General features: G+C 37.7%; 1 protein-coding gene across 6 annotated transcripts in view; it reads left to right on the forward strand.

The window, feature by feature from the left end:
- LOC138748554 (dnaJ homolog subfamily C member 13) overlaps nucleotides 1-24,980 on the forward strand; it is a 173,059-nt gene that overhangs the window by 30,607 nt on the left and 117,472 nt on the right. For 4 of the 6 annotated variants that reach the window (XM_069908999.1, XM_069908992.1, XM_069908984.1 and 1 more), the window contains exons 8-21: nucleotides 3,468-3,563; nucleotides 6,009-6,100; nucleotides 9,244-9,410; nucleotides 11,784-11,863; nucleotides 11,952-12,121; nucleotides 15,598-15,697; nucleotides 17,286-17,393; nucleotides 18,930-19,085; nucleotides 20,037-20,093; nucleotides 20,581-20,702; nucleotides 20,780-20,855; nucleotides 22,588-22,683; nucleotides 23,787-23,930; nucleotides 24,577-24,594. In XM_069908999.1, coding sequence (XP_069765100.1) covers nucleotides 3,468-3,563; nucleotides 6,009-6,100; nucleotides 9,244-9,410; nucleotides 11,784-11,863; nucleotides 11,952-12,121; nucleotides 15,598-15,697; nucleotides 17,286-17,393; nucleotides 18,930-19,085; nucleotides 20,037-20,093; nucleotides 20,581-20,702; nucleotides 20,780-20,855; nucleotides 22,588-22,683; nucleotides 23,787-23,930; nucleotides 24,577-24,594 — 1,482 coding nt within the window. The remainder of the gene's footprint in view (nucleotides 1-3,467; nucleotides 3,564-6,008; nucleotides 6,101-9,243; nucleotides 9,411-11,783; nucleotides 11,864-11,951; nucleotides 12,122-15,597; nucleotides 15,698-17,285; nucleotides 17,394-18,929; nucleotides 19,086-20,036; nucleotides 20,094-20,580; nucleotides 20,703-20,779; nucleotides 20,856-22,587; nucleotides 22,684-23,786; nucleotides 23,931-24,576; nucleotides 24,595-24,980) is intronic. The other 2 variants (XM_069908967.1, XM_069908976.1) reach the window with 2 other exon arrangements.

Raw genomic sequence — 24,980 nt, forward strand, 5'->3', positions numbered from 1 at the left:
ATCTCACGAGGTTTATAAGTAATAAGAGAATTCTGTCTCACAGCATTAATAGTCTTCGATATGTGTTCTTTCTTTAATTGCCACGCCAATACCTTATGTGCTTTCTCTCCCCATTCGTAATACCGTTGTTTAGTCCTATTAATCACACATTCAAATTGATGAGATTGCAAAGTTTTATATTTCAATTTCAGCCTAGATAATACTATTTTCTGATCTTCTGCAGCATCTTTCTGAAATTCCTTTTCTAATTCATCGATCTGTTTCTCTAATTCAAAACTCTGATTTAATTGATTATTTTTTTAGAAGTATAACTAATTATTTGTCCTCTCAAATAGGCTTTCAAAGCATCCCATAATACAAACTTACTTTGAACAGTAGAATTTTCTTTAAAACAAAATTAATTTTTTTTTCAAAAAAATCAATAAATTCCATATTTTTTAACAACATTGTATTAAATCTCCAACGATAAGCTATTTGAATTTTCTCAGGTTTCATATGTAAAATATAACAGAGAATGATCTGAAATCACCCTACTTTTATATTCCGCTTGTTGTATTTTCCCTTGTAAGTGTGCCGATACTAAAAAGAAGTCAATCCTTGAAAACGATTCATGTCCAGATGAATAAAAGGAAAAATCTTTCTCTGTCGGATTAAGACGTCTCCAAATATCTACTAAATTAAGATTTTTCATCAACGCTTGGACCTGGATTGCCATCTTGGATTTTTGAACTTTCTTTGGAGATTTATCTAATAGAGGTTCCAAAACACAATTAAAATCACCACCAACTAAAATATTATCATTAGCTTGACCCAAACATAAAAATGCATCCGAAATAAATACTTCATCATCTGCATTTTGAGCAATAATATTAAGTAAAGTCCAAAATTCACTAAAAATCTTACAATTCAATTTAAGAATATATCCTGCCTTTTCCTCCATTGATTGTAATTCAAAAGATAAATTTTTATGTATCAAAATTGCTACACCTTTAGCTCTAGAATTAAATGAAGAAGAATATACATGCCCAACCCAATCCCTTTTTAATTTCATGCTTTCCTTCACATTCAAATGTGTTTCTTGTAAAAAGGCAATATCAATTTTCATTTTCTTAATATACGCCAAGACTCGCTTACGTTTAATTTAACTATTTAATCCTCGAACATTAAAAGTAGCAAACCTCAACTTTGACATATCTACTATTATTACTAAATACCAATAATATCAAAACTCAAATCAACGTATATAGGTCCTCCAATAAAAAAAATCACAAATTAAAAACTAAAAAAGAAATAAAAATAAAAAAATAATAAAGAAAATAAAAGAAAATCCCACCCCAAAAAAAACTACCAAATGGTAGTAATCCCCTAAACAAAAATTGGATGTGGGTCACCCAGCAGTGGCTGATGACTAGTAAAGAACTTAGTGCAGATCTCTCCCTCCCCAGCCAAACAGTCAGTAACATCAAAATATCATAATAACAAAAGAAACAATAAAATAAGAAAATTCTTCTTTTCATCCACAAGATTCCAATCTTGAAGATCCCATTTCAGAAGGAGGTAGACTCTTTCCATTCCCCTTTTTTCCATTTCTGCCATTTCTTCCATTTCCAGTGCTACCAAATTTTTCTTTTGGAAAAAGCTATCATTGCTGGAATGCAACACCCTTCTCTGTAACTAGATTCTGAACTTTCTGATGGAAAAACCACAGTCTGTCCATATGGGCAACAACATCGACCACCATCACACTGAGCACTGGCATGACTCTGGGTTCTGTGTTCAGTCCCCTCCTGATCATGCTATTGAACCACAACTGCAATGTGGGTTTGCAGATGACACATTAGTAGTTGGACTACATCTTTGTCCTCTTGTATCTGGCAATGAATCAGCAAAAATCATTGCTTCACGATCAGTCTCAAAAAACTGAAATTGATAGTTTCTGTAAAACACCTTCAATACTGCAGGGTAACAAAAAGTAGACTTATAACCTTTACGCCACAAAACTTCTTTAACTGGATTGAATCGACGTTGACGATGACATCTTGACCCGGATCAGGATTAAAAAAAGACTGCTATTCTGAATCGATAATGGGGTTTGTCGTTGTCTCGCATTTTGTGCTGCAAATCGAAGTATTGCTTCTCTACCCAAATAACTCAAACATTGAATTATTATTCGGTCTCGGTGGTTGACTAGCTGAGGGTATTCTTCTTAAAGCTCTATGGGCTCTTTCCAGTGCCAATCCCCCAGAGAAAAATTCTTGCCCTAATATTTGCAGAATCCAGTCTTTAAAAAAATGAAAACTATCTAGTCCTTCTATACCTTCTGGCATACCAACAATTTTCACATTATTCCTTCTGCTTTGATTTTCCAAATAATTCATTTTTCTTTCTAGCTCCTTCTCGTGATCTCACAATTCTGTGACTGATTTTTCCACCTTCAACACTTTTTCTGTGTTAGAAGTCACTTGTTTACAGTCCAAAAAAGCAGTCTGAAGTTTTTTTTAAATTCTTCATAAGATGCATCCACACGTGTCTTAACCATATTTAATTCTGAACTTATACCAGCATTCATCTGAACTATTTCATTCATTTGAGATGTCAACAAAGGTTTTATAACAGCTTGAATAACTACATTTAATTGCATACATTGTAAATCGGTAAATCTCAGCTCTGCTCTCTCTGACATAGTGGTAGAACAAGGTAACTGCAGCTCCTGCTGCAACTCAACAGAAGGCATTTTAAAAGTTTTACTGTGGGTCTGGACTCCCAGCGACGGCACCCCGACTTCCTCGGGGTTGCCACTGGTCTCCCCCCATATCTTGTTGTTTTCTCATCAGTTCGCGAAGGAAAATGATTTCTTTAGATTGAAATGCTACCTGATGCATTTCCAACAATGGAGTCGTCTTCCTGCGTGCTCCCTCCATTGAAATCGAAAGGCTTTCCAAATCAGGGTCCACTTCTTGGGAACACGCACCTTCTTCCGGGGAATGTGTAATTCCAGAGCTATTCTTCATTTGGTGAGCAATAGGTATTTTTTTAGCCCCCGCAGGCGATCTTTGGGATATAGGCAATGAAGAGATTGAGCTTGGGGCTGTATCAAGGCGTCTAGGCCCCAAATCTTCAGCACTTTGAAAACGTAACTTCTTTTGAATTTGAGGTTTAGTCTTTTTACCATTAGTGGCCATAATAATTCCTTAATACTTTAAACTAAAATTTAAACTTGAAAACAAAGGGTTAAAAAACTGGTATTTAAATGTCTGGCCAGAGAGGTCGAGATTGCACGTCTAGACTCTACGCCATCTTGCCTCGCCCCCCCCCCCCACCTCCCATCCAAAGTTTTCTCATTATGATTTTTTTTCAGCCTGGAGCTATACACCAGCTCCTCACTCTAGTTGTAGAGCAGCTACTATTAGCAGTTTCTTGTTTATGCATTGGGAATATAATATTTACTTCTGTAAACTTTTTCCTAGGATCCAGTAAAGAGAGTGTTAGCACTTACAGAAACATGTTTAGTGGAACGGGACCCAGCTACGTACAATATTGTGACATTAAAACCTTTGGGAGAGGTTTGTATGTTTTGTTTCCTGACCAATATATTTGATTAGTGTTCCATTTAAGGGAAAAGTGATGTAAAGAATGTGCTGCTGGAGGAATTCAGTGGGTCAAGCAGCATCCATTGGTAGAAATGGTCAGCCAATGTTTTGTGACCCCTTATCACAGCTGATCCCGACCTGAAACCCATGGATGGTGCCTGACCTGTTGACTTTCTATAACTGTTTGTTCAAGCTTCTGGCATCTGAAGTTTTTTTTAAAAAAAAGAGGGGAACTAATTCATTCCAAACTCTCCACCTATTTGGCAGCTAGATGTGTTGGAATTTTCTTGTATCTGAATTTGGCAGCCTGTAGAAGAATCACAGAAAGGTGTGTATTATATAAATCTTGTCCTAAATTTTGAAGAGTTATTGGTTTACCTATTCATTTAGTGCCTTAGAGACTGTCAAGCATCTATTAGTTTTACAGTCTTTTACAGTCACATAGTTTTAAGCATAGTGACAAATGCAGAGGTGAATGACTACCTCACAGATCCAGTGACCTATGTGCAATTCTGACCTTTAGTGCTGTCTATATGCCTTATCCCCCTGAAGAACATGCTCCTTGTGTAGCTGTGGCTGAGATTCCTATCAGGGTGAATCCATACAAGGCAGTGGGACCAGACAACATACCTGGCTGGGCACTGAAGGACTGTGCTTACCAACTAAGGAGGTCTTTCTGGAGCTCTTCAACACATCATTGATGCAGCCTCTATGGCTTTCAAGACCACCATCATCCTGGTATCAAAGAGCAGAAGTAATGGGCCTCCACAATTATCGTCCAGTGGCACTGAACTCTACCATTATGAAATGCTTTGAGTGGTGATGGAACGAGCTCCTAGAAATACTAGAGTCACTTCAATTCTCTTTCAGACAGAACAGTTTCACGGACAATGCCATAACTTTGTTCCTTCACTCTGTGCTGACCTAAGTGGAGAATGACACCTCATATATCAGGCTGCTGTTTATTGACTTCAGCTCAGTGTTTTATTGATCATATCCCAGAGGCTGGTGGAAAAGCTATTATTGCTGGAATGCAACACCCTTCTCTGTAACTAGATTCTGAACTTCCTGATGGAAAAACCACAGTCTGTCCATATGGGCAACAACATCGACCACCATCACACTGAGCACTGGCATGACTCTGGGTTCTGTGTTCAGTCCCCTCCTGATCATGCTATTGAACCACAACTGCAATGTGGGTTTGCAGATGACACATTAGTAGTTGGCTTCATCAGGAACAGGAAGTCAAAATCCAGAGAAGTGGTGGAAAATCTTGTGAAATTGTGCAAGAATAACAGCACCTGGACAAGACAAAGGAGATGATCGTGGACTTCAGGAGGATCAGGGACAATCATCCTCCAGAACACATCAGTAACTCAGTAGTGAAGAGTAGAAAGGTCCAAGTTCCTTGCAGTCCACTTAAGTAGTGACCTATTGTGGACAAACAAGATCTCCTCGCTTATCAGAAAGGTGGCCTCAGTGATTGCACCTTCAGAGAAAACTGAGGCAGGCAAGGCTACCAGCCACCACCCTGTAAACTTCCTACAAGAACTCTATCGAGAGCATCCTGTCTGGCTCTATCAAGTGTGGTACATTTGCTGTAGAGCATTGGATCTGAGGTCAATCTACTGGACCATAAGAGCAGCAGAGAGGATCATGGAGGTCTCCTTTGTCATACCCACCACTCTTCCATCGATGTGTTCTACCGGGATTGTTGTCTGATGAGGGCTCACCAAATTAAGGACCCCTGCAAAAACTCGTGTGACTCTACTAATTCATTAAGATTATTTATTTTAATATATCGATCGATTGATATACGTCTGTATTGTGCATTCGTTTATTTTGCCTGCATGTGCTATGATGCGTTTTGCACCATGGACAGGAGAATGCTGTTTCGGGTTGCACTGGTACAATTGAATTACAAATAAACAACTTGTATGCCATTCCTATGAGACTGCGTTTCTCTCTTGAGTGTCCCAATGTGCTTTGACATCACGAAGATGTGTGGTTGGTAGAGTAATTAACCACTTAAATTTGATCCTATTATACAGGGAGGAGTAGAATCTGTGCGAATTTCATGAAAATGTGGGGGGGGGGGGGTGGGGGGGGTGGTGGGGGGGAAAGAAAGGGACTGTTTCAGGCTGTGGGCTGTATGTCTTGTGATATTTTAACCGGATCAACCAGCTGCTTTAGTAAACTATTAATAAGAACAAGTAAAATTTCATTTGGAAATGTAGAAAAGCCTGTGTCCACATCCCACAATGTATGAGAACTCTGGCCTTACTTAGTTTAATGCATTTACTCTTGGGATTTTCAGTTAAGAGAATGGCTCATGGTTTTTAAATTACATTTTTGTGCTCTTTTATATTGTTCTATTGGAGAAATTCACTACTTCATTACCCTTTACTCTACCCACAGATATTTGCTCTTGTGCTTGATTCTGAAAATCCTCAGCGATTTACTATCGAATATATTAAAGGGCAGGTTTATAAATACTCATCGACTGAAAGGTATGATATTTTAGTAAGATTAAATCTGTCTGTATTGAACATTGGGGAGAAAAACAGATGACCACTAAAGAGAGCAAGATGCAGAAGTGATTTCACTTTGTGAATGTTCTAACTTGTTAACAAACTCTTCTAGATTTCAAGTCTTCTGGGTGGTTGTTGAATTTTAATGTACCATTTGCTTTTTAACACATTTCAAATATACCTTGTAATTACATTTCTTGGAATCGCATAGCATTAAAAGAGGCCAGTTGCTTCTTTGTGCCCCTGCCAGCTCCAGGAAAGAGTTAGCAAGTAATCCATCTATTCTCTTGTCTCGTAACGATAAAGGAACAGGAAACCATATATCCAGGATTTTTCATGCAATTAATGGCAGGGATCAATTAGTCTATTTATGGTTCAGTGAATAAAAATGGAGATTGGTCATTAAGATCGAAATCAACGAAAATCTTGTTGAATGGCATAACGGCCTCAAGATTCTCTTGTTATGATCTCCATGAACTTTGTTCTAGATCCTAGCTAATTTGACAGTGGCAGGGAGGGTTTTAAATCTGTCTTCTAGAGCAATTATAGAAGGTTTTGAGTACACACCTGGAATATTGTACATAGTTTTAGTCACCTTGCCTGGCAATGTATGTACTTACTATTGATCTATTTATTAGACTGGGTTCAGAGATGTTTTTCAATCACAAGCGATTAAGAAGACTCGGTCTGTATTCTCTACTGTTTAGAACAGAGAGGTTATTTAAACTTAACAGGGTTTATAGGCTGAAAAGAGGAAGTTGTTCCTCTGATTGAAGAGGAGCAGCAGTGTCAGATGAAAGGAATGGACTATTTGGGATGAGAGAAGTTTAATTGTTTTTTTAAAAAAAAAGATCAATTTCTGAAATTCTCTATCCTGGACACTGTTTATTCAAATCAAAATAAAGAAACAGATATTTAGGGAATCGAGGTATATAAGGATAATGCAGGAAAATAGAGTTGAGGAAAAGATCAACCATAATCTTGACAAAATGCCCTGATTGAATGGTGCTGGCTCTCCAGCCTATCAATGCCCTCATAATCTTATCCACCTCTAAGTTGCCTCTCATCCTCTGTGCTCTCAAGAAAATTGTCCTTGCTGTCAACCTCTCTTCATAATTATCCAATTCAGGCAACATCCTAGTGAATCTCCTCTGTGCCTTCTCTGAACTTCCACATCCTTTCTTATAATGAGATGACCAGAACAGAACACAGTGCTCTAAGTGTGGTCTAGCCAGAGTTTTATAGAGCTGCAACATTACTTCAGGGCTCTTGAACTCAATCTCCTGACTATGAAGGCCAGCACATAGTGTGCCTTGATCAGCATGCAGCAACCTTTAGGGATCTATGGAACTGAACCCTAAGATCCCTTTGTTCTTCCACAGTTAACAATCCTGCCATTAGCCCCATGGTTTGCTTTTGAGTTCAACTGTCCAAACTGCATCAATTCACTTTTTCAGATTGAGCTCCATCTGTCACTTCCCTGCCCAACTCTACACCCTTGTTTATATCCTGTTGTAACCTCTGAAAGCCTGGATCCTGTAGGACTCTGCTCAAAGTTTATGGATATCCTTCTCTGTAAAGCAGTGATTTAGTTGGTTTCTTCTGGAATTCTTACCGACTACATAAAAAAAGCAATTAATAAAATATTTTATAATTCAGAGAGTGCCCCCCCCCCCCCGAAATGTGCTGTGGCTTCGGGGTTGGGGCGGGGGGGTGGGGGAGTGTGGCTCCCATTGACAGTCGCTATTCTACACTATCCACAAAACTTTCAACCTTCATGTCATCTGCAAATTTAAATAATATCTAAATGTTGCCTCTGCTAATCCTTCAACATTCATCACTTCTGCATTAAAATTCGTTTGCATATCTGCTCCCTTTCATCAATCTGGCTTTATCATTCTGAAGATTTGCGTTCCCAATTTTGTTGGCATCTGGAAACTTTGAAACTATAGGAAAGTCCAGGTCATTAATTATATATCAACACATCTATTTTGTTTTGTGTAGTCATTAGTACCTCAAGTTAGATATGTAGTGATTCTCTTCTATTTGGGTAATTTGCAATTCAGTGTTACGAACATAGCATTTTCCAACTTCAGGTAACCAACGTTTCCATCAGCCCATCATCCACTCCTCCTCTGGTTCCACTTATCAGCTGCTGCTCTCCCTTTTACTGCGATGTACTGGCAATCTTTCCTCAGGATTTTGACCCAAGTGTCGGAATATATTTTTATATCCACAGATGTTACTTGACCCACAGAGTACTTTTGTTTGAAAGTTCTTGTCTTGATTATGATTGCAGTTTAGTTATCAGTTCAACTTTCAGCAGATTGTGTAACACAGTTATCAGATCTAACATCTCAATCGTGTTTGTGTGATATTGATTAAATTCTAGGAAATTTTTCAACAGAACCTTGCACAGTGAGATTCATTTAGGATGAAAGGTTCAAGTAAAACATTGCAAAATATCTTCAATTATATTGACCTTAACCCACAATATCTTTACAGAAACCAAGAAAATTAATTCTAGACTCAGCAATTTTTTTCATTTCAGCAAAAGTTGTGATTTATGTAAACGCATTTTTGTTTCTTTTCCCTTGCCCAAGCACGTCAATCATTTTTGCCCAAGTCTTGTTTTCTTCATTAGCCATATTTCAGATTTTGGGCAGCTAATATATTTACTGTAAACTTGATTAAATCTAACAGCTTATCATAAATCCTTATTATAAATGAGCTGTTTCTTAGTTGGCTAATTAAAATGAGTTGTATATACTTCCACTTTGATCATATTGGCTGCACATTCATTTTTCATTCATACTTCGCATCCTCATTAAAAGAGCAGAACTTGCTTAATGACCCAGGATTTCAATTTCATTTGTCAAGGTTACAGAAGTAATGGGTCCCATTCTGTAGGCATTGCTTGGCTTTAAAGGAGGTGGCAAAATACTTTGCTATTATTCAATGAGCATACTGCATTTTTCCATTTAATGGTGTAGATAAACACAGGAAACTATCTTATTTCATTTGGGCAGGACTTAATTTTTTGGTATTGAGCAACTTCTGACATTTTAGAGAAATAATTTGTTAAATTTTAAACATAACTATGATGAAAAATTCTTGTTCAGAGACTCCTTAATGGCTAGCCTGCTGGATGGAGTGAGAGCTTCTGGGAACAGGGATGTGTGTGTAAAGATGATGCCAACTCAAAAGGGTCAGAGATGGGGTTTACTGAGCATGCCAGTAGATGAAGAAGTGGAAAGTCTACATCTTCGGTTCCTAAATGCCCCACCAAGTAAGTGAAGCTGATTTCTATTTCATGTAAAATTGTCATATCTTTCTAGTATTTATAGTTGTATTGAATGATTTAATTCAACATTAAGTTTGAGGTTAAGAAGTGCCATATATTTGGCATATTAGTCGAGTCATGAAACTTTATATATATAAAAAAATATCTCTCAAAAAATGGAGGTCGATTTTAAGGGTGGATATTCTTTTGAGACCTTAAATTCAGCTCAAACTCCAATTCGCGCTGATCTGGACTATAAGTCGACCCTTGAAAAACTGATTTGGCATACAAGTCGACCCTTGAGAAACCAAAAAACCCGACTGTGACAGATTTTCATTGAGATTTTTATTGAAAACGACATCACAATTAGCTCTCTTCAAAAGCCCTATCGTTGTCTGAAAACAACACATTGAGAACCCTTCAAAATCACTCTCACTATTGTCATCTGAAGCAAAGATAGTAGCAAGCACATTCATACTCTCTCTCTGTTTAAACAGTCATCATATGGGTCCCAGTCTGTATCTGATGAGGTGGTTTCAGCTTCGTCGTCAGTGTCCAACAATGAATCACCTTCCATGCTAATAATTGCACTAGGGATGCCACACTTTTTAAAACCATTTTATCACAGTCTCTACTTTAACTTTGTCCCATGCCTTGAGCATGAAGTTTCATTGCACATCAAGCGATGCAGCATGCGTTTTCCCCGCCATTTGTAAATTTCTTTTCTGTACTCGACATCCATGCTTTCCTTTCCTCCTGCACATGGTCTTTGAATGGCTTGTTCAAGCAGGCGCTGAAAAGTTGCCATAGAGAAGTCAAACCACCTGAGTTAACTGCCATGATAAGTATTATGTAGTGCTAATCTACTTTTAGACCTCTCAGTTAAGTGGCCTCAAAACATATATACCAGACCAGCAAACTCTGTTCTTAGTGTAAACCCCCTGCTGCCTGTTCCACATATTATCTATCCATAGTTTTACACCATTTTCATCCATCCATCCATCCTTTTTCATGAAAATGTACAAAAATGCCTGCAGGCATTTTTGTCTTCATTTTGCATTTGAAGATTACCATGGGTCTTAACTTTGTCCTGTTGGCCATGCACGATAGCATCATGGTAAACCTGGTACTTTCATGGCTTTTCTGGTTTATACAGTTTTAACACCATTCCACTGTTCTATTGCCTATCATGTTGAAATTCATGGGGGTTTCGTCCATGTTTCCAATATTTGCCAATGCAAACTGGTGTCTCTGCCAGTTCCATATAATAAATTGGTGAAAACCTGCAACTTTATGATCAAGATCTTTTGGTAGTTTCTGTGCAATTTTTGTTTTTTTTTTGGAGTAATACCAGATGTTTCCTGTTCATGGAATGATTGCACCAGCCTATTGCAACGTCAAAATCTTTACTGAGTTCTGGGTGCAACTTTGCTCACTGCATTGCAAATGTTCTTATTTCAGGTGACTATGTAGCAATCTTGACTCTATTCATGTACCCATTCTGCAGTGTGATTTTCCAACTCTGGCCAACAAGTGATTCTTTTTTCAAAGAACATTGCCTTTTTGGTATTTTTTTTTAAGTCTCTCCTTTCTTCCTCCAATCTCTTACCAACTTATATACATCAAATTTTCTTGCAGCAGCGCAGTTGTTTGTTTTCTTGGTCATTTCTATCATTTTCAACTTAAAACTCGGTTCATATTTTCGTCATGTTGTATTGTGTTGATGTACCCTCCATAATAGCAATCACCTCCAGCCAACGCCCAGCAGATCAATCCATGCGATCTATGGGGGTCAATGTATACACCGGTCAATGGTCCATCTCAGGCATCAAGCTTTGCGGGTTGACTTGTTCGCCAGTGAACGAGCCACCTCAGGCAGCCAGAAAATGGGGTCGACATATATGCTGAATATACCATAAAACCCTTAAAATGAGGCTGAAAAAGGGGGACGACGTATGCTGAAATATACAGTAATATTGCAATTTTGAGTTGTCCCTCCAATGTGGACTTTACAGATCATTACTTCACATTTGTATCATGTACTGAAGCATGTAATGTTCATTGTCCTGCACAAGTACATATACACCACAATTCTTGCTAGAATAGTATACATTAAATTTCTGTACTTGCAGAAATAAATGAACAAGGTAATATTCATAATCAAATTTATTGCAAGGAAGAGTGACTTTTCAATAATGCAGACAGGAACTTCACTGGTGATGGATTTCTTCCTAGAGAAGACGTTGCAACAAAATAAATTGCAATTAAAATATTGTTTTGATTTAAAAAAAAAAAGCTCCAGTTGAAAAATGTTCAATAAATGGGTGGATTATAAGAAAATTTGCACTGTACTAAAGTTTAATTTCTTGTTGCATTCAGATGGTAACTTTTCAGATGCAGTGTTCAGGTTTAATGCAAACATCTCCTACAGTGGAGTTCTGCATGCAGTGACACAAGATGTAAGCATTACTTTAAAAATCTTGTAAATCTTTTCATTCACTTATGTAAGGTAGAGGCATTGAAAATAATTTCTTTTTTTTTAAATAGGGCCTTTTTTCTGAGAACAAGGAGAAATTGATAAATAATGCTATCACAGCATTGCTCTCTCAAGAAGGGGATCAAAGTGCTAATAACACAGAACTGGAAAGTCAATTTCAGGCCGTAAGACGATTGGTTGCTTCAAAGGCTGGCTTTCAAGCTTTCACAAAACTTCCTAAGTAAGAAAACTACTCCCTGTAATGGAATGCAAAGCAAAAACCTGCAGATGCCAAAAATATGAAATGTAGCAAGAAATGCTAGAAACGTGCAGCAGGTCAAGCACTTTGCAGAGAGAATTTGAATAGTCTTTCAGAACTGGATCAGTCTAAACCAGGTTTTAAATTGCAGAGAAGGAAAGGATGGAGAGACCAAAGTGATTGTCTTGATGGGAGGGAGACCAAGAGAAGCCAGATGTGACACATGATGTGGGGTGAAAGATGCTTGTTAATTGTAGCTGAGGCGGAGGTATAAATAGAAGCAGATTATGGCATAGAAACCAACTGGTGCTAGAGGTACAGAACACAGCAGTTGCTGGAAATGGAGATAAAACGTAGTGTTGGAATACTTGGCAAGTGGACATTGATGGTTTATCTTAAAAATTCTAGTTTAATTGCAAATTGTATCAGATTCAGATTTGTTGTCAGAGTACATAAATGACATCATACAACCCTGAGATTCTTTTTTCTGAGGGCTTATTGGGAGCACAAAAAAACTGTACACAGCGTATACATGTAAACAAATAAAGAAATGTTAACAGATGGCAAATATAAACAAACTGCAATGCAGAGAGAATTTTTAAAAATTAATAAAGTCCATGTAAGACTCCTTAAATGAAACCTTGATTGAGTTTGTTTGTTGAGGAGTCTGATGACAGAGTGGGTAGCAGCTGTTCCTGAATATTTTGGTGCAAGTCTTGTGGCACCTATGCCTCTTTCCTGATGGCATCATTGAGAACAGAGTATGTGCTAGTGGTGTGGATCCTTGATGATTGCTGCTGCTCTCCAACAGTAGCATTCCCTTTAGATGTTCTTGATAGTGGAGGGGGTTTTGCCTGTGATGTCCTGGGCTGTGTCCACTACCTTTTAGAGGGCTTTATGCTCCAGGGTATTGGTGTTCCCATTAGCAGACCTTGATGCAGCTGGTCAGCACATTTTCCTCCACACCTCTATAGATATTTACCAGGGTTTCTGGTGTCATACCAAGCCTCCACAACTCCTGAGGAAGTAGGGGTGCTGATAGATTTTCTTCATAATCCCAAGAACTTGCATTTGCTCACCCTCTCCACCTCTGACCCCCATGATCACTGGATTGTATACCTCTGACTTTCACTTCCTGAAGTCAACTATCATCTCCTTAGTTCTGGTGACATTGAGTGCAAAGTTGTTGGTGCACCATTCAGCCAATACACTCTCCCTCCTGAATGCTGACTCATCACCTTTCTTTACAAATTTGTCGGTGTTATTGTCATACTGAGCCACACAGTTGTAGGTATGAAGTGAATAGAGAAGGGGGCAAAGAACACACAGTGCTGTGGTGCTCTGGTATTGATGGAGATTGTGGAGGAGATGTTCTTACCAATCCTCACTGATTGTGGTCTGGAGGTGAGAAAATCCTTTCATCTGCTATCTGAACTAAAAACATGGCTTTGTCAAGGAATGTGCACAGCAGATTTACAATGCATGTAGTTATAGATTGATACAGTCATTGTAATCAGTGTAGATGGATGTTTTCTTAGGGATGGGAATTGTATGGTTAGCAGAGGCCGTAGGCCACTGAGTAAAACCAATGCAGCGATCAGATGTGATATTCTGAAATCTTACAATTATCAGTGTGGCTAAGAAGATCTCCAATTGCTGCAACCCTTGCCTCTAAAGTACAAGGCATCAGTTTTACTGTCTAAATAACATGATTTGTATTTGTGATCAGTTGAAACTTCTAGCTTCTTGCAATTCTTTAGTGGAAGGCAAAAATGTTGGGTGCCACTGAGCCAAAATTCTGGATGACCATTCTGTAATATTACATATAAATTGTAGTTAATTCTAAACAATTGCAAGACCCCCTCGAGCATTCTCTTCTGCTGGACCTTCAGCTTAATGTTTTGCTGTTTCATTTGTAGAATATAAAAATCTGCAGAACAGTGCAGGTCCTTCAGCCCACAGTGTTGTTCCATCCTAATAACCTAACAAATGCCTAGATTTTTGGACTGCTTAACTTTTCTCAGTTCCATGTACTGATCTAATCTCATAAAAGATCCTATTGTACCTGCCTCTGCTACCATTGTGGGTATCGCATTCCATGCACCCACTGCTCTGTGAACAGAAAAGCTTGCTTCTTGCACTTTCCCCTGTACTTACTCCCATGTAACTTAAAACTATGCCCCCTCATATTCCCCATTTCAGCCCTGGGAAAATGCCCCTGGCCATCCTTGCATTCTTTGCCTCATCATCTTGTACACCTCTATTAGGTCATCCCTCATCCTTCATCGCTCCAAGAAGAAAAGGTCACATTTGCACAACTTATTCTTGTAAGGCAAGCTCTCCAATCCAGGCAGCATCCTTGTACATATTTTCTACACTCTTTCTAACATACACATTCTTCCTACAGTGAGGTGATCAGAACTGAAGACCATATTCCAAGTGGGGTCTATCTAAGGTCTTCTATTGCTACAGCATTACCTCAGTGCTCTTAAACTCAATCCCATGGTTAAAGAATCCCAATACAGCAGCAGTTTTGAGTGTCCTATGAACATGACCCCCAAGATCTCTCTGTCTGCACTGCTCAGAGGTCTCCCATTAACATTGCATTCTGCAGCCTATGGCCATACTAGCCTGAAAACGCCCGATCTCGTCTGAACATTGCATTCTGCCTTCACATTTGACCTACTGAAATGAACCACAATGCTCTTTGGTGTTAAAGTCCATCTACCACTTCTCAGCCCACCACTGTCCATTTGGTAATCCTCTAACTCATCCACAAAGCTATCAACCTTCGTGTCATCTGCAAATTTACTAAACCACCCTTCCACTTTCTCATCTAGATCATTTATAAAAATTGCAGGGGAGGGGGTAATAAGATCTTCCATGCCTCCTTACTTTTTGAATGAACCTTCAAGAGGATGCCTTACTGAAATCTACATATGGTACATCCACTACCTTCATCAATGTGCTCCATTACATCCTCAAAGAATTCATTCAGGCTCTTGAGGCATGATCTTCCTTTCATGAATGCATGCTATTCCTAATTATATTATGACTCTATTCCTAATTATACATGGCTCTCATGATCTTCTACTACAACTTGTGCACAATTGAAGTAAAACTTGCTGGTTTATAATTTCCTGGGTTATCTTTATTCTCTTTCTTGAACAGGGAAACATTTAAAACCTTCACTCCTCCAGTACTTTGACTGTTCCTAGTGACAATGTGAAGATCATTGCCAATGGCTCAGCAATCTCCTCCCTCAATACCCTCAGTAGCCTTGAGTCCATTTTGTCTGGTCAAAAGCTCCAACACAATCTTTTTTAATGTCAATATGTTCAAGAATTTTAGTCGCTTTGTTATCCTTACAATTGCTAAAGTACACTATATCCTAAATACACAGGAGTTGTGGTGTTCCTCTATAACAATAAGCACATTTCCCTGTTTTAAATATTCAGGTTTCGGGAGAGGCTTGGTGTGAAGACGGTGAAAGCTTTGAAAATAAACCATGATGGTGTTACTCATGCTGCCATTGATATGTTATGTGCACTGATGTGTGTAAGTCTGAGATTTATTCTATCATATGTCATATCAGTTGCAGAAGTAACATGTTATACAAAATTTTAAATCTTGTATTCTTAAGATTAGTACATTTCTGTGCAGTTGGTGGGTTCAATGCACTCTAGGGATACTTTGTAATTCAAGCAATAATAAAGTTTTATGTGGCTGTTCAGCCTGTTGAACTTGCAATATGTCTTTGCCTAATACTTATATATTATTTTCCTACTTCAAATGTTACTCAAATGAATATTTTTGTTGAATTTGTGAGGGGATTGGGGTTAATAATATTTCTTGAAGTATTGGGCACACTGTCCAGTGCTGCATCCTTTATTGTAATGAATGTCAGTTATAGCAGCTGTTTACATGTATTAATCTCTTCTCCCCACGATTTTTGTCTAGCCAGATGAGTTAGATACAAAATAATAATGGGAATTCTACCTGTGAATTACTTTCCCATCTTCCTATTCATTTTGCCAAATAGCAACTCCCCCCCCCCTCCCCCACCCCACCACAACCCTTGCAATAAGAAGCACCATCTCCTTTCAAAACCTTGGTATCCTTCCTGAAATGTAATGCCTGGAATTGGATAGGGCTTGGCCACTGTTTATAAGTCAGAGTAAGGTGTCTCTTGAATATTTGATATGTATCAGTAATACAGACAAAGATGCAGAGAATAAGGAATTGTAAAATAAAGCAAAAAAAATTGTGGTTGATGGGAAAAGTATGTAGACTTGGGAAGTTACTGTTGGACTGGTCCAATGGGCAAAATATGGCTAAAGGAATTTAGTCCAGGAGAAGAAATGCTTTTGTTTTGAGAAAGCAAATGGTAGATTACTGAGAAGTGTAGAACCCCAGGAGTGCATCTCCACAGTTCCCTGTAATCTTGGGAGATGGTGATTAAAACACATGGATGCTTGCCTTTATTGCACAAGTTCAGAAAATAAGAGCAGGAATATCATGGTAGAACTGTATAAGCCAAGCTAGAATACTATGTTACAAGATGGATAGGTACACTGGAATGGATGCAGAGGTTTGTAAAGACATTGGCACAAGTAGAGGATTTTGTTTGGCTGGGCTTAATGTTTTCCTTCGGGAAGGACTAATTCCCATTGTGATGATGAGTGGTATCGACTTGAGGTTGAAGGTTGGAAGTTTAGAAGGTAGTTGAGGAAAAGGATATTTTTAAAATTGAAGATGAGGAATTTGCAACCTCAAAAGGGCAGGGGCATAAGTCTTCATTTAAAGAACCTTGGTTGAATATCTTCTATAACTCTAGGGCTGTTGGTCAAGTGCTGGGAGATAGAATTACTTTAAATGGCGCTCCTTCGATTAGCACAGGTACAACAAGCTGAGTGGATGCCATCTCTGCTGTTAATCTCACAAATTTAATGAAAGGTTTAGCATTGTTTTTTTACTGTTGTGAACTTGTTGACGATAGCAAGATTACTGTGCCCATTTTCCAAAGATCTTATTGGCTTGTCCTGCCTCATTGAATTTTTTTGATTAAAGAGCCTTGAAATTTTGTGCAATGGTTTTGTATTTTCAATTATATTTTTATGCAAGAATATGTTTGGATTTTATTTAGCCAATGCATGATGACTATGACTTGAGACAAGAGCAATTGAACAAAGCATCACTTCTATCCTCAAAAAAGTTCTTGGAAAATTTACTTGATAAATTCAATGCCCATGTGGTAAGTCTTTCAATGGGATTATTGCATGCTTTTCACAAATTAGCTATTAAAAATCTAAGTGCTTTGTATTTGAAATGCTGGTGTATGTCCTGATCTCTTAATTAATCTTTTTAAAAATGACTAACAATTTGTAAGTAATTTCAATTTTTAATTGTGCAGATTCCTTGCCTTTGGAGATAATTATATTTTCTTTGTGTCTATTTGCCATATCCAATTTCCAGTTTTGCAGAGTAAAATGGGATTAACACAAATAGTTGCTGGATAGTCAGTATGGACTTGATGGGCCATTGGGACTGGTTTCATTTGAATGACTCTTGCTGTGTGACTTAGCTTTTATACTAGGACCGATGAACCTTTTGCAAAAGATTTATGGCAAGAGCACAACATTTCTGATCAAACAATATCAGATTAATCCCCTGACTCTGAACCTCCCTTCTTCCTGCCTAGTTTACTGCACCAATCTACTTTGCAGATTTTGGCTTGTGCAGGAGGAGCAGATTAAATGGAAATATTGAGCAAACTGAAGTCCAAATAAGATAGATATTTAGGAATTCCAGATTGAAGTGGTACTTTTAAGAAAATTGTGGATGTGAATGCAAAATCTTTTTATTAATGTTCTTGCCTTTATTATGTCCATGTCCTAATCACCCTGTTTCCCACAAAGAAAGAAACTGAAGTATTGGAATCTGAAAAATCAAAGGGCATTTGAAAGAGGGGACAGTAACTAAAGAGGATAATCCAGTTGACTGTGCTAAAAGAGTTGCAATGGACATACTTATTTTACTGGCCTTTTAAATGAGGCATTTGCACCAAAATACTTTGGTTCCAATTTTTGGGGATTTTGATTCAGTGACATTGGGTAAAGCTTTCTAGATGAATAAAGAAATAGGACTGCACCACTGGCAGTCTCATATTGGTATTACATTCCACATGCTCACTGTCTTGTACCATGTCTGTAAGTGGCTACATTGCAAGTGAATAGGTCACGCTGGAGTGCTGCATACAAATCTGTTTCTTGTTGTGGGACACGGATTAGTTTTAAGATGGGGTCAAAGATGTTTGTTTTTATTGGCATGTCATTGCATAGAATAAAGAGGCAGAAATGAGTATGTCGTGTATCTTGAATCAAATTTTTCAAGTTCAAAAAGGTTTAGTTCCAATTAAACAAAAATTAAACTGCTTCCATCCTATCTGATGGAGGGATACAAAAAAAATTTAGAACCTTGGACATAAATTTCTCATCTCCATTCTAAGTAGCTGGCCACTTATTCTGTCATCCCAAATGCTACTATCTTCAGCTGGAGCAAACAACGCTCGCTGCACTGTTGCCAAGAAAATTCTACTCTGAATCCTCCATGGCAAGCTACAAGCATTCTTAAACCAGCCCTCCTAGTTATTAACCATATTTTAATCAATGCTGATGTTTATGTCTCTACACAGGCAAACTATGATGCTGAGTATTTTGGTATTTTCTGTTTGATCTCTGCCAGTCTGGTGCTGTTTTCACAATCTACTTTTCATTTTTCTTCTCTGCAGGACCATGGGACAGGTGCACTGGTGATTAGTTCCCTGCTTGATTTTCTTACCTTTGCACTCTGTGCTCCATACAGTGAGACAACTGAAGGACAACAGTTTGATATGTTGTTAGAAATGGTGGCAGAAATTGGAAGAACATTGTTCAAACTTTTCCAGGTATGTCATTCTCTTTTGTAAATGCTTCATTATAAATTTAGCACTTGCAGGCTTGCTCTGGAAAATACATCCACAGGACCTTTTTGCCATTTCAGGGACATTGGGGTTGTCCTTGTTATTACGTTGATCTAACTTTAAGTTTATTTGAAGTAGTCTCAGAGCAGTTCCTTATGTATATGGCATTAAAATATTTCTGCCTTTTTACAAGCTAGCTTGCATATGCTATTGCAACTGAGTCAGGGCTCTGGTTGAGGTACTGCCACTTCAAATTCCTGGCAATCAACATCTGAGGATCTGTCTTGTGGTCTCCATCTTGATGCAATAGTGAAGAAGGCTTGCCAGCAGCTATACTTCATGAGTTTAAGGAGATTTGGTATATTACCAAAGATTACAAATTTCTACAGATATACCCTGGAGAGCATTCTCTCTGGTTGCATTACTGTTGTGTATTGAGGTGCCAATGCACAGGACAGGAAAAAATTCTCCAGAATTGTTAACTTAGCCAGTGACATCACAGGCACCAGTCTTCACTCCGTATCGGACATCTTAAGAAAGCAACCTCTATTCTCAAGGACCCTCACTACCCAGACCTTGCCCCCTTCACACTGCTACTATCAAGAAAAAGGTACAGAAGCCTTAAGTCGAGCACAAGGACAGCTTCTTCCCTTCAGTCATTAGATTTCTGAATGGACAATGAGCCATAGACAGTACCTCACTTTATCCTATTTTCTTACTCTTTATTTATTTTTGAAATGTAATATATAACAATATTTGCAATGTATAGTGTAGATAATTTGGAGCAGGTTAACTTTGTGATCATTAAAGCAAAATTCTTATTAATTCATTTTCAGCTATGTACCTATAATTAATTTTCACAATTACTAAGTGTTTTCATGTGTTCAATGATTTTATAACAAATTTTATCAAAAAACAATCTCTCTTTATTCTTAGCACCCTTCCATGGCTATTGTAAAAGGTGCTGGTTTAGTAATGAAAGCTATCATCGAGGTAAGTTTTGATTAATTCTTAACTATGCACTCTATAGCTTCGATCCTTTTTGTCATCTTCCACTAACTTTGATTTGATTCACTGTTTGATCTCTGAAATGAGCAGAAAGTTCCAATTAAACATAGCCATTCACTGGGCACTGATTCAAGCTATACTGGCAGATGTTGCTTTGAAACTTGGAGCCCAAGTTCAGATTCTTTTACCACAGCTTATTGTGACTGGACCTGCCTAATTTTTTCCCCTCCGTTTGAATGCTTAATTTTGTCAAACATTGCTGATACTCTACTGCAGCCCGTGCTAGCCTCTCATGATCCACACTAAAATTTTGTCCATACTTTAACCACCACTCTAAAGGCACATCTCTGAAATTATATTCAAACCTGTCTTAATGTTTTCCAAATGCTTTGGTGTTGAATTTTGTATGAATGTTCAAATGCATTTGGGATCTTTTTGTAAAATGTAATCTTGAACTTTTGTCTCAAACAAGGAGGGTGACAAGGAAATAGCTACAAAAATGCAGGAACTTGCCTTAAGTGAAGGTGCTCTACCATGTCATTTGCACACATCAATGTTCACAATTAGTGCCGATCAGCGCATGTTGACTCATAGGTAGGTTCATCTTGTGACCGTGCATTATCAACTAACCTTTAGGTTCTTAAACTAATGTCTGAATTACGCTGTTTCAGGCAGTTAAGTAGACATCTGGTGGGTCTTTGGACAGCAGAAAATCCAACAGCACTGAATTTATTAAAGCGGATATTGGTGAGTAATTTTAAACAGCCAACTGTACATCCTTGTAGACTGGTACTGGATGTTTACAAAGTATTCTGTGGTCTGAGTCACAGATTAAAGAACAAGGTTGAATACTTTTCCACAAGTACTGCTGTTTCTGTACTTCTAGGCCAATTTTTGATTTTTATGTCCAATCTCACAAGATCCATTTTTTGTCTTTTGTGTCATGAAGATTCAAGATACTTGCTCACTATGATTTACCAAATCATCCTTCTGAGATTCCTTAAAACTAGTTTGTTTGAGATTACCTTCTGAAATTTCTTAATCTAGACATGGAAATAAGTGCTGTAAATTTCTGAGCATGATAGACTGCAACTTTGCAAAGAAACAAAGTTTATGATGTAGAGTAGACTTTGGTAAGTTCCAGAAAAGTTGGTGGTGCATGAAAGTTTCAAGAATTGGGGACGAGGAAAGGAAAGAAATGTGCAATGAGATGGTTTAATACAAGTAGTGAAGATAATGGGAAAATTTAGCAAAAGATATCTCTGAAGAGAAAAGTAAATACAAAATCCTTCCAATTGCTAAACTCCATTTCAAGTTCTGAAGGCTTTGTGGTGGAATTATTGAATGGTGGGGAAAACATGAAGAGCTTCATAGCCTATTTCTGCTTTTTTGTTATGGTTGTGCTGTGGAGGTGCAGGAGATAATGTAAATTAATTGGAGAATTGATGAGACGTGGGCCATACAGATTACAAATAGGATTGCAACTCTTAACTTTCAATCTCATGAATTGAAGTAAGTGTGTGTGCCGTACAGCTAGGAACTGTATAACATCTTTGCTTGGGTGACCATATTTCAGGAATGAATTTATTTTTAAAATTAATTCCAAACAGATAGGGTAGAGTAAAAGATAATAAAACAGGCTTGGTTACCATGTGTATATGTGAGTGAATGGAGACATATCTCTTGTATCTTTACTCTTCAACACTGGAAGCAATTGAAGTAGATGCCATACACAGTCTTTTATCACATCTTGTAATTGTAACTTGATTGATCTCTTGCATTTTATGGAATGGAATTAAACAGAAGGCTAGATCTTGCTTGATGTAGTCTGTGCCTTCCATGTAGTTCTGCACTGGTAGTACTGAGGCATATTTGTCCATGAAGGTACAGGAGCATCAAAATCAAGAGTGCCAAACTGGGAAATGGTTTCTTCCCATAGGCTGTGAGATTGATTAATAGTTGTTGTAACTGAATAAATCATCTCAAAATATTTATTTAAATTGTATCTTCATGTATGTGTGATAATTATGTACTTTTGTGTGTATGTGTGAGCAGCATGGCCCGGAGAAACATTGTTTCATCTGGTTGTATGTGTTCCGTCAAACTTGAACTTTGGTAGTTAGAAAGCTTGTGCTGTCGTCAGGTCTTTTCAATTTCTAAACATCTATAATTAGACAAATGAAAACCCAGATTTTTATTTCAGTTTTAGTTTAAAAAAAACACTCAAGTCCATGTCTCCATCCAGAGATCTCCTCCATCTCAGCATCCAACTTGTTTGCTCAGTTCGGGTGCTGGGTGGAAGATCAAGTGTGTCTTTGTATCCTTAGCTTTGTTTCGGTGAACCGTAAATTTATCTCATTTAGATCCCAGAAACATTTGTGACTGAGTACCTGAGTGATATGGGACTACTCCCCTGTTCATGTCTATCTGTTATTCAACCTGGGGAAATTTTGCACTGAAAAGTAATTCTTGTTTTTAGCCCACAGGCCTATTGGCATACCTTGATAGCACAGAGCAAGTTCCAGAGAAAGAGGTCGACAGGATGCATATCAGGGACAATCTAAAAATTGCAGCAGTAAGTTATAAAAGTCTGTTTTTGTTTATAAAATATTGCCAAAGTGAAATGCACCTCTTGCAGCAAAAGCTCCTCAAATTAGTAGAGAAGCCTTGTGAAAGAATGGAAGAGAATGGGTTGCTTGCTGAGGATAAAATATTGCAGTATAGTGATTCCTGTATAAGTTTATTGAACATTGAAACAAGATAGAATAGTGAATTCTGACTGCTGGGAAGTTGTTTTGCTTTTGGAAATTTTGATCAGTGGAAATTGGTTTGCAAATTTCATTTGGGGAAGGGAAAGTAATCATTTGGTACCATTGAATTTTAAATTAATGGATTATAAGGAAAGATTACTTCAAATTTGATATGTATAACTGGTATTAATAGTTGCAAACATGAAACTGCAGGATTGTTGTTTTAAAAAAAAATTAGCTTCACAGATGTCCTTCCATTCTCTCTGGGCATTTTGGTTTCTGATTCCACAACTTCAAAGTTCTTAATTGTCCTCTGAATAATTTGTTTAGCCATGTCTGTTTGAGGGCCATCATAGGTTGAAATTAGTACTGGACTTGACAGTGATCTCTCTTTTCCATGAATGAATAAAAAGTGCTGGCTTTCCCTTTAAAAAAAAGCTACAGACAAATGGTGAAAGATGACCAACAATCCAGGCAACTTGTAATGGATAATAAAGGCCAGCCTTACCATGGATTCCACTGTCCCATGTTTTAATCTAGCATAAAACTGTGTGCGATTCCCAATTCTTTTTGGCACCTTTGGGTTAAAGCAATAGCCTGAGACACAAGGGTCCAGCTTCCAAAGTGTCTATAGCTGGCCACTGGGAATTGCTTTCAGTTTCTTTCTTCAGCAGGGTTAAAGTAGCATTTGGGTCAGGAGTTACTTGCAGTACAACAAACCTGCAAAAATTCATCTCCACCAATGAAAAGATTTTATTCTCAGAATCGCGCAACACTGCCCAGTATAAACTGTAATTTTCTGTCACTTAATGCTTCTATTTTAGATAAATTAACCCGAAAGAATTCTAGAAGCATACCGTATTTGGAAGAATTACCTATTTTTGGTATATTATGAATTTCTTGATTATTTTCTTTAAAATTCACCCAGGATCAGTATGGAAAATTTGGTAAGGTTCCAGAGTGGCAACGACGAGCTGGAAGAGCTGCTAAAGAGGTTGAAAAATTTGCCAAAGAAAAGGTTGATTTGCTATTGTTGCACTGGAGGGACAGAATGGGCATTGTACAAAAAGAGGTGAGAGGAGTTTCTTTGTGATATTACTGTAGAGAGGTGACTCCAGTTTGTTGTGTTTGAATATCTTCAAGAAAGCTTGTATTTCTGCCTTGAGAAAGTACCCCTTGTAACCAAGTTAATACTGTTGGTGTCCCATGACAAAGTTTCATATTTGATTTATTCTTGGTGTCCATGCTCTTAAATGCTTGCTAAATGTGGATGAAATTGAATTTTTAGGGCACTATTTAGTATCAGCCTAGGCTCAATAATAATGGTGCTGATTTGATCATTCCCAGAAGATTCTGGAGAGGGGTGAGAGGAATAAATTTTAATATTGCTGTGGAGAGGAACTTCTGTGAATTGACTGGAGTCCTTGTGATGGGTGGAGAAGGGAGAAAGGCTTAAATAGGAACCAACTTCAGATGGTCATTTTGTTAATGATATAAAAGAACAAGAAATCCATTCGATGTAAAAGCCTGCAAAGATTGAAGTTTGAATTTGCATTGGCATTTTTGAGATTTCTATGGAAGAATGATGAATAGATTTTTATACAAAGGCACTGTTAATCAAGTTTTATCAAATTCTGACCATTTCTGTTTACATTTTGTTTGCCTCTTATTTTTAAAGTTAATTTTGTTTTTCCCTCCCATTGTTCTTAATTCAAAAGCAGGATAGAAACAATCTGGTGAGTAAGAACTGCTTTCTCTTGGCTTGTGCTTGTGCATGTCGATTGTTGACATTTTGGTGTTGTTTCTCTTTGTACACGGCTGGGTTTTTCTAAAGCCAACATTGGATGGTCAATTGTGATTTTTTTTTAAACCTGATAATTAAAAAGTTATTCCTATAACCAATGAAAATACTGACACCATATATACTTAGTTCACTTTTGAGTTATACCCTCTCACTTGGAATTGGTTGAGCAACAATGATGGCTGTACAAAAGTTAAAGTGAGGTTAGGAATCCAAATTTTAACAAGTTAATTCCATTAAAATTTACATCCTGGGCAAGTTAGCAGTTGCTGTTGATCGGGTTTCACAAGGGTCCATCCTGTGCTTTAGGGTGAATGTTAA

This window comes from Narcine bancroftii, chromosome 1 (genome assembly GCF_036971445.1).
Source record: "Narcine bancroftii isolate sNarBan1 chromosome 1, sNarBan1.hap1, whole genome shotgun sequence".
In the NCBI taxonomy this organism is placed as follows: domain Eukaryota; kingdom Metazoa; phylum Chordata; class Chondrichthyes; order Torpediniformes; family Narcinidae; genus Narcine; species Narcine bancroftii.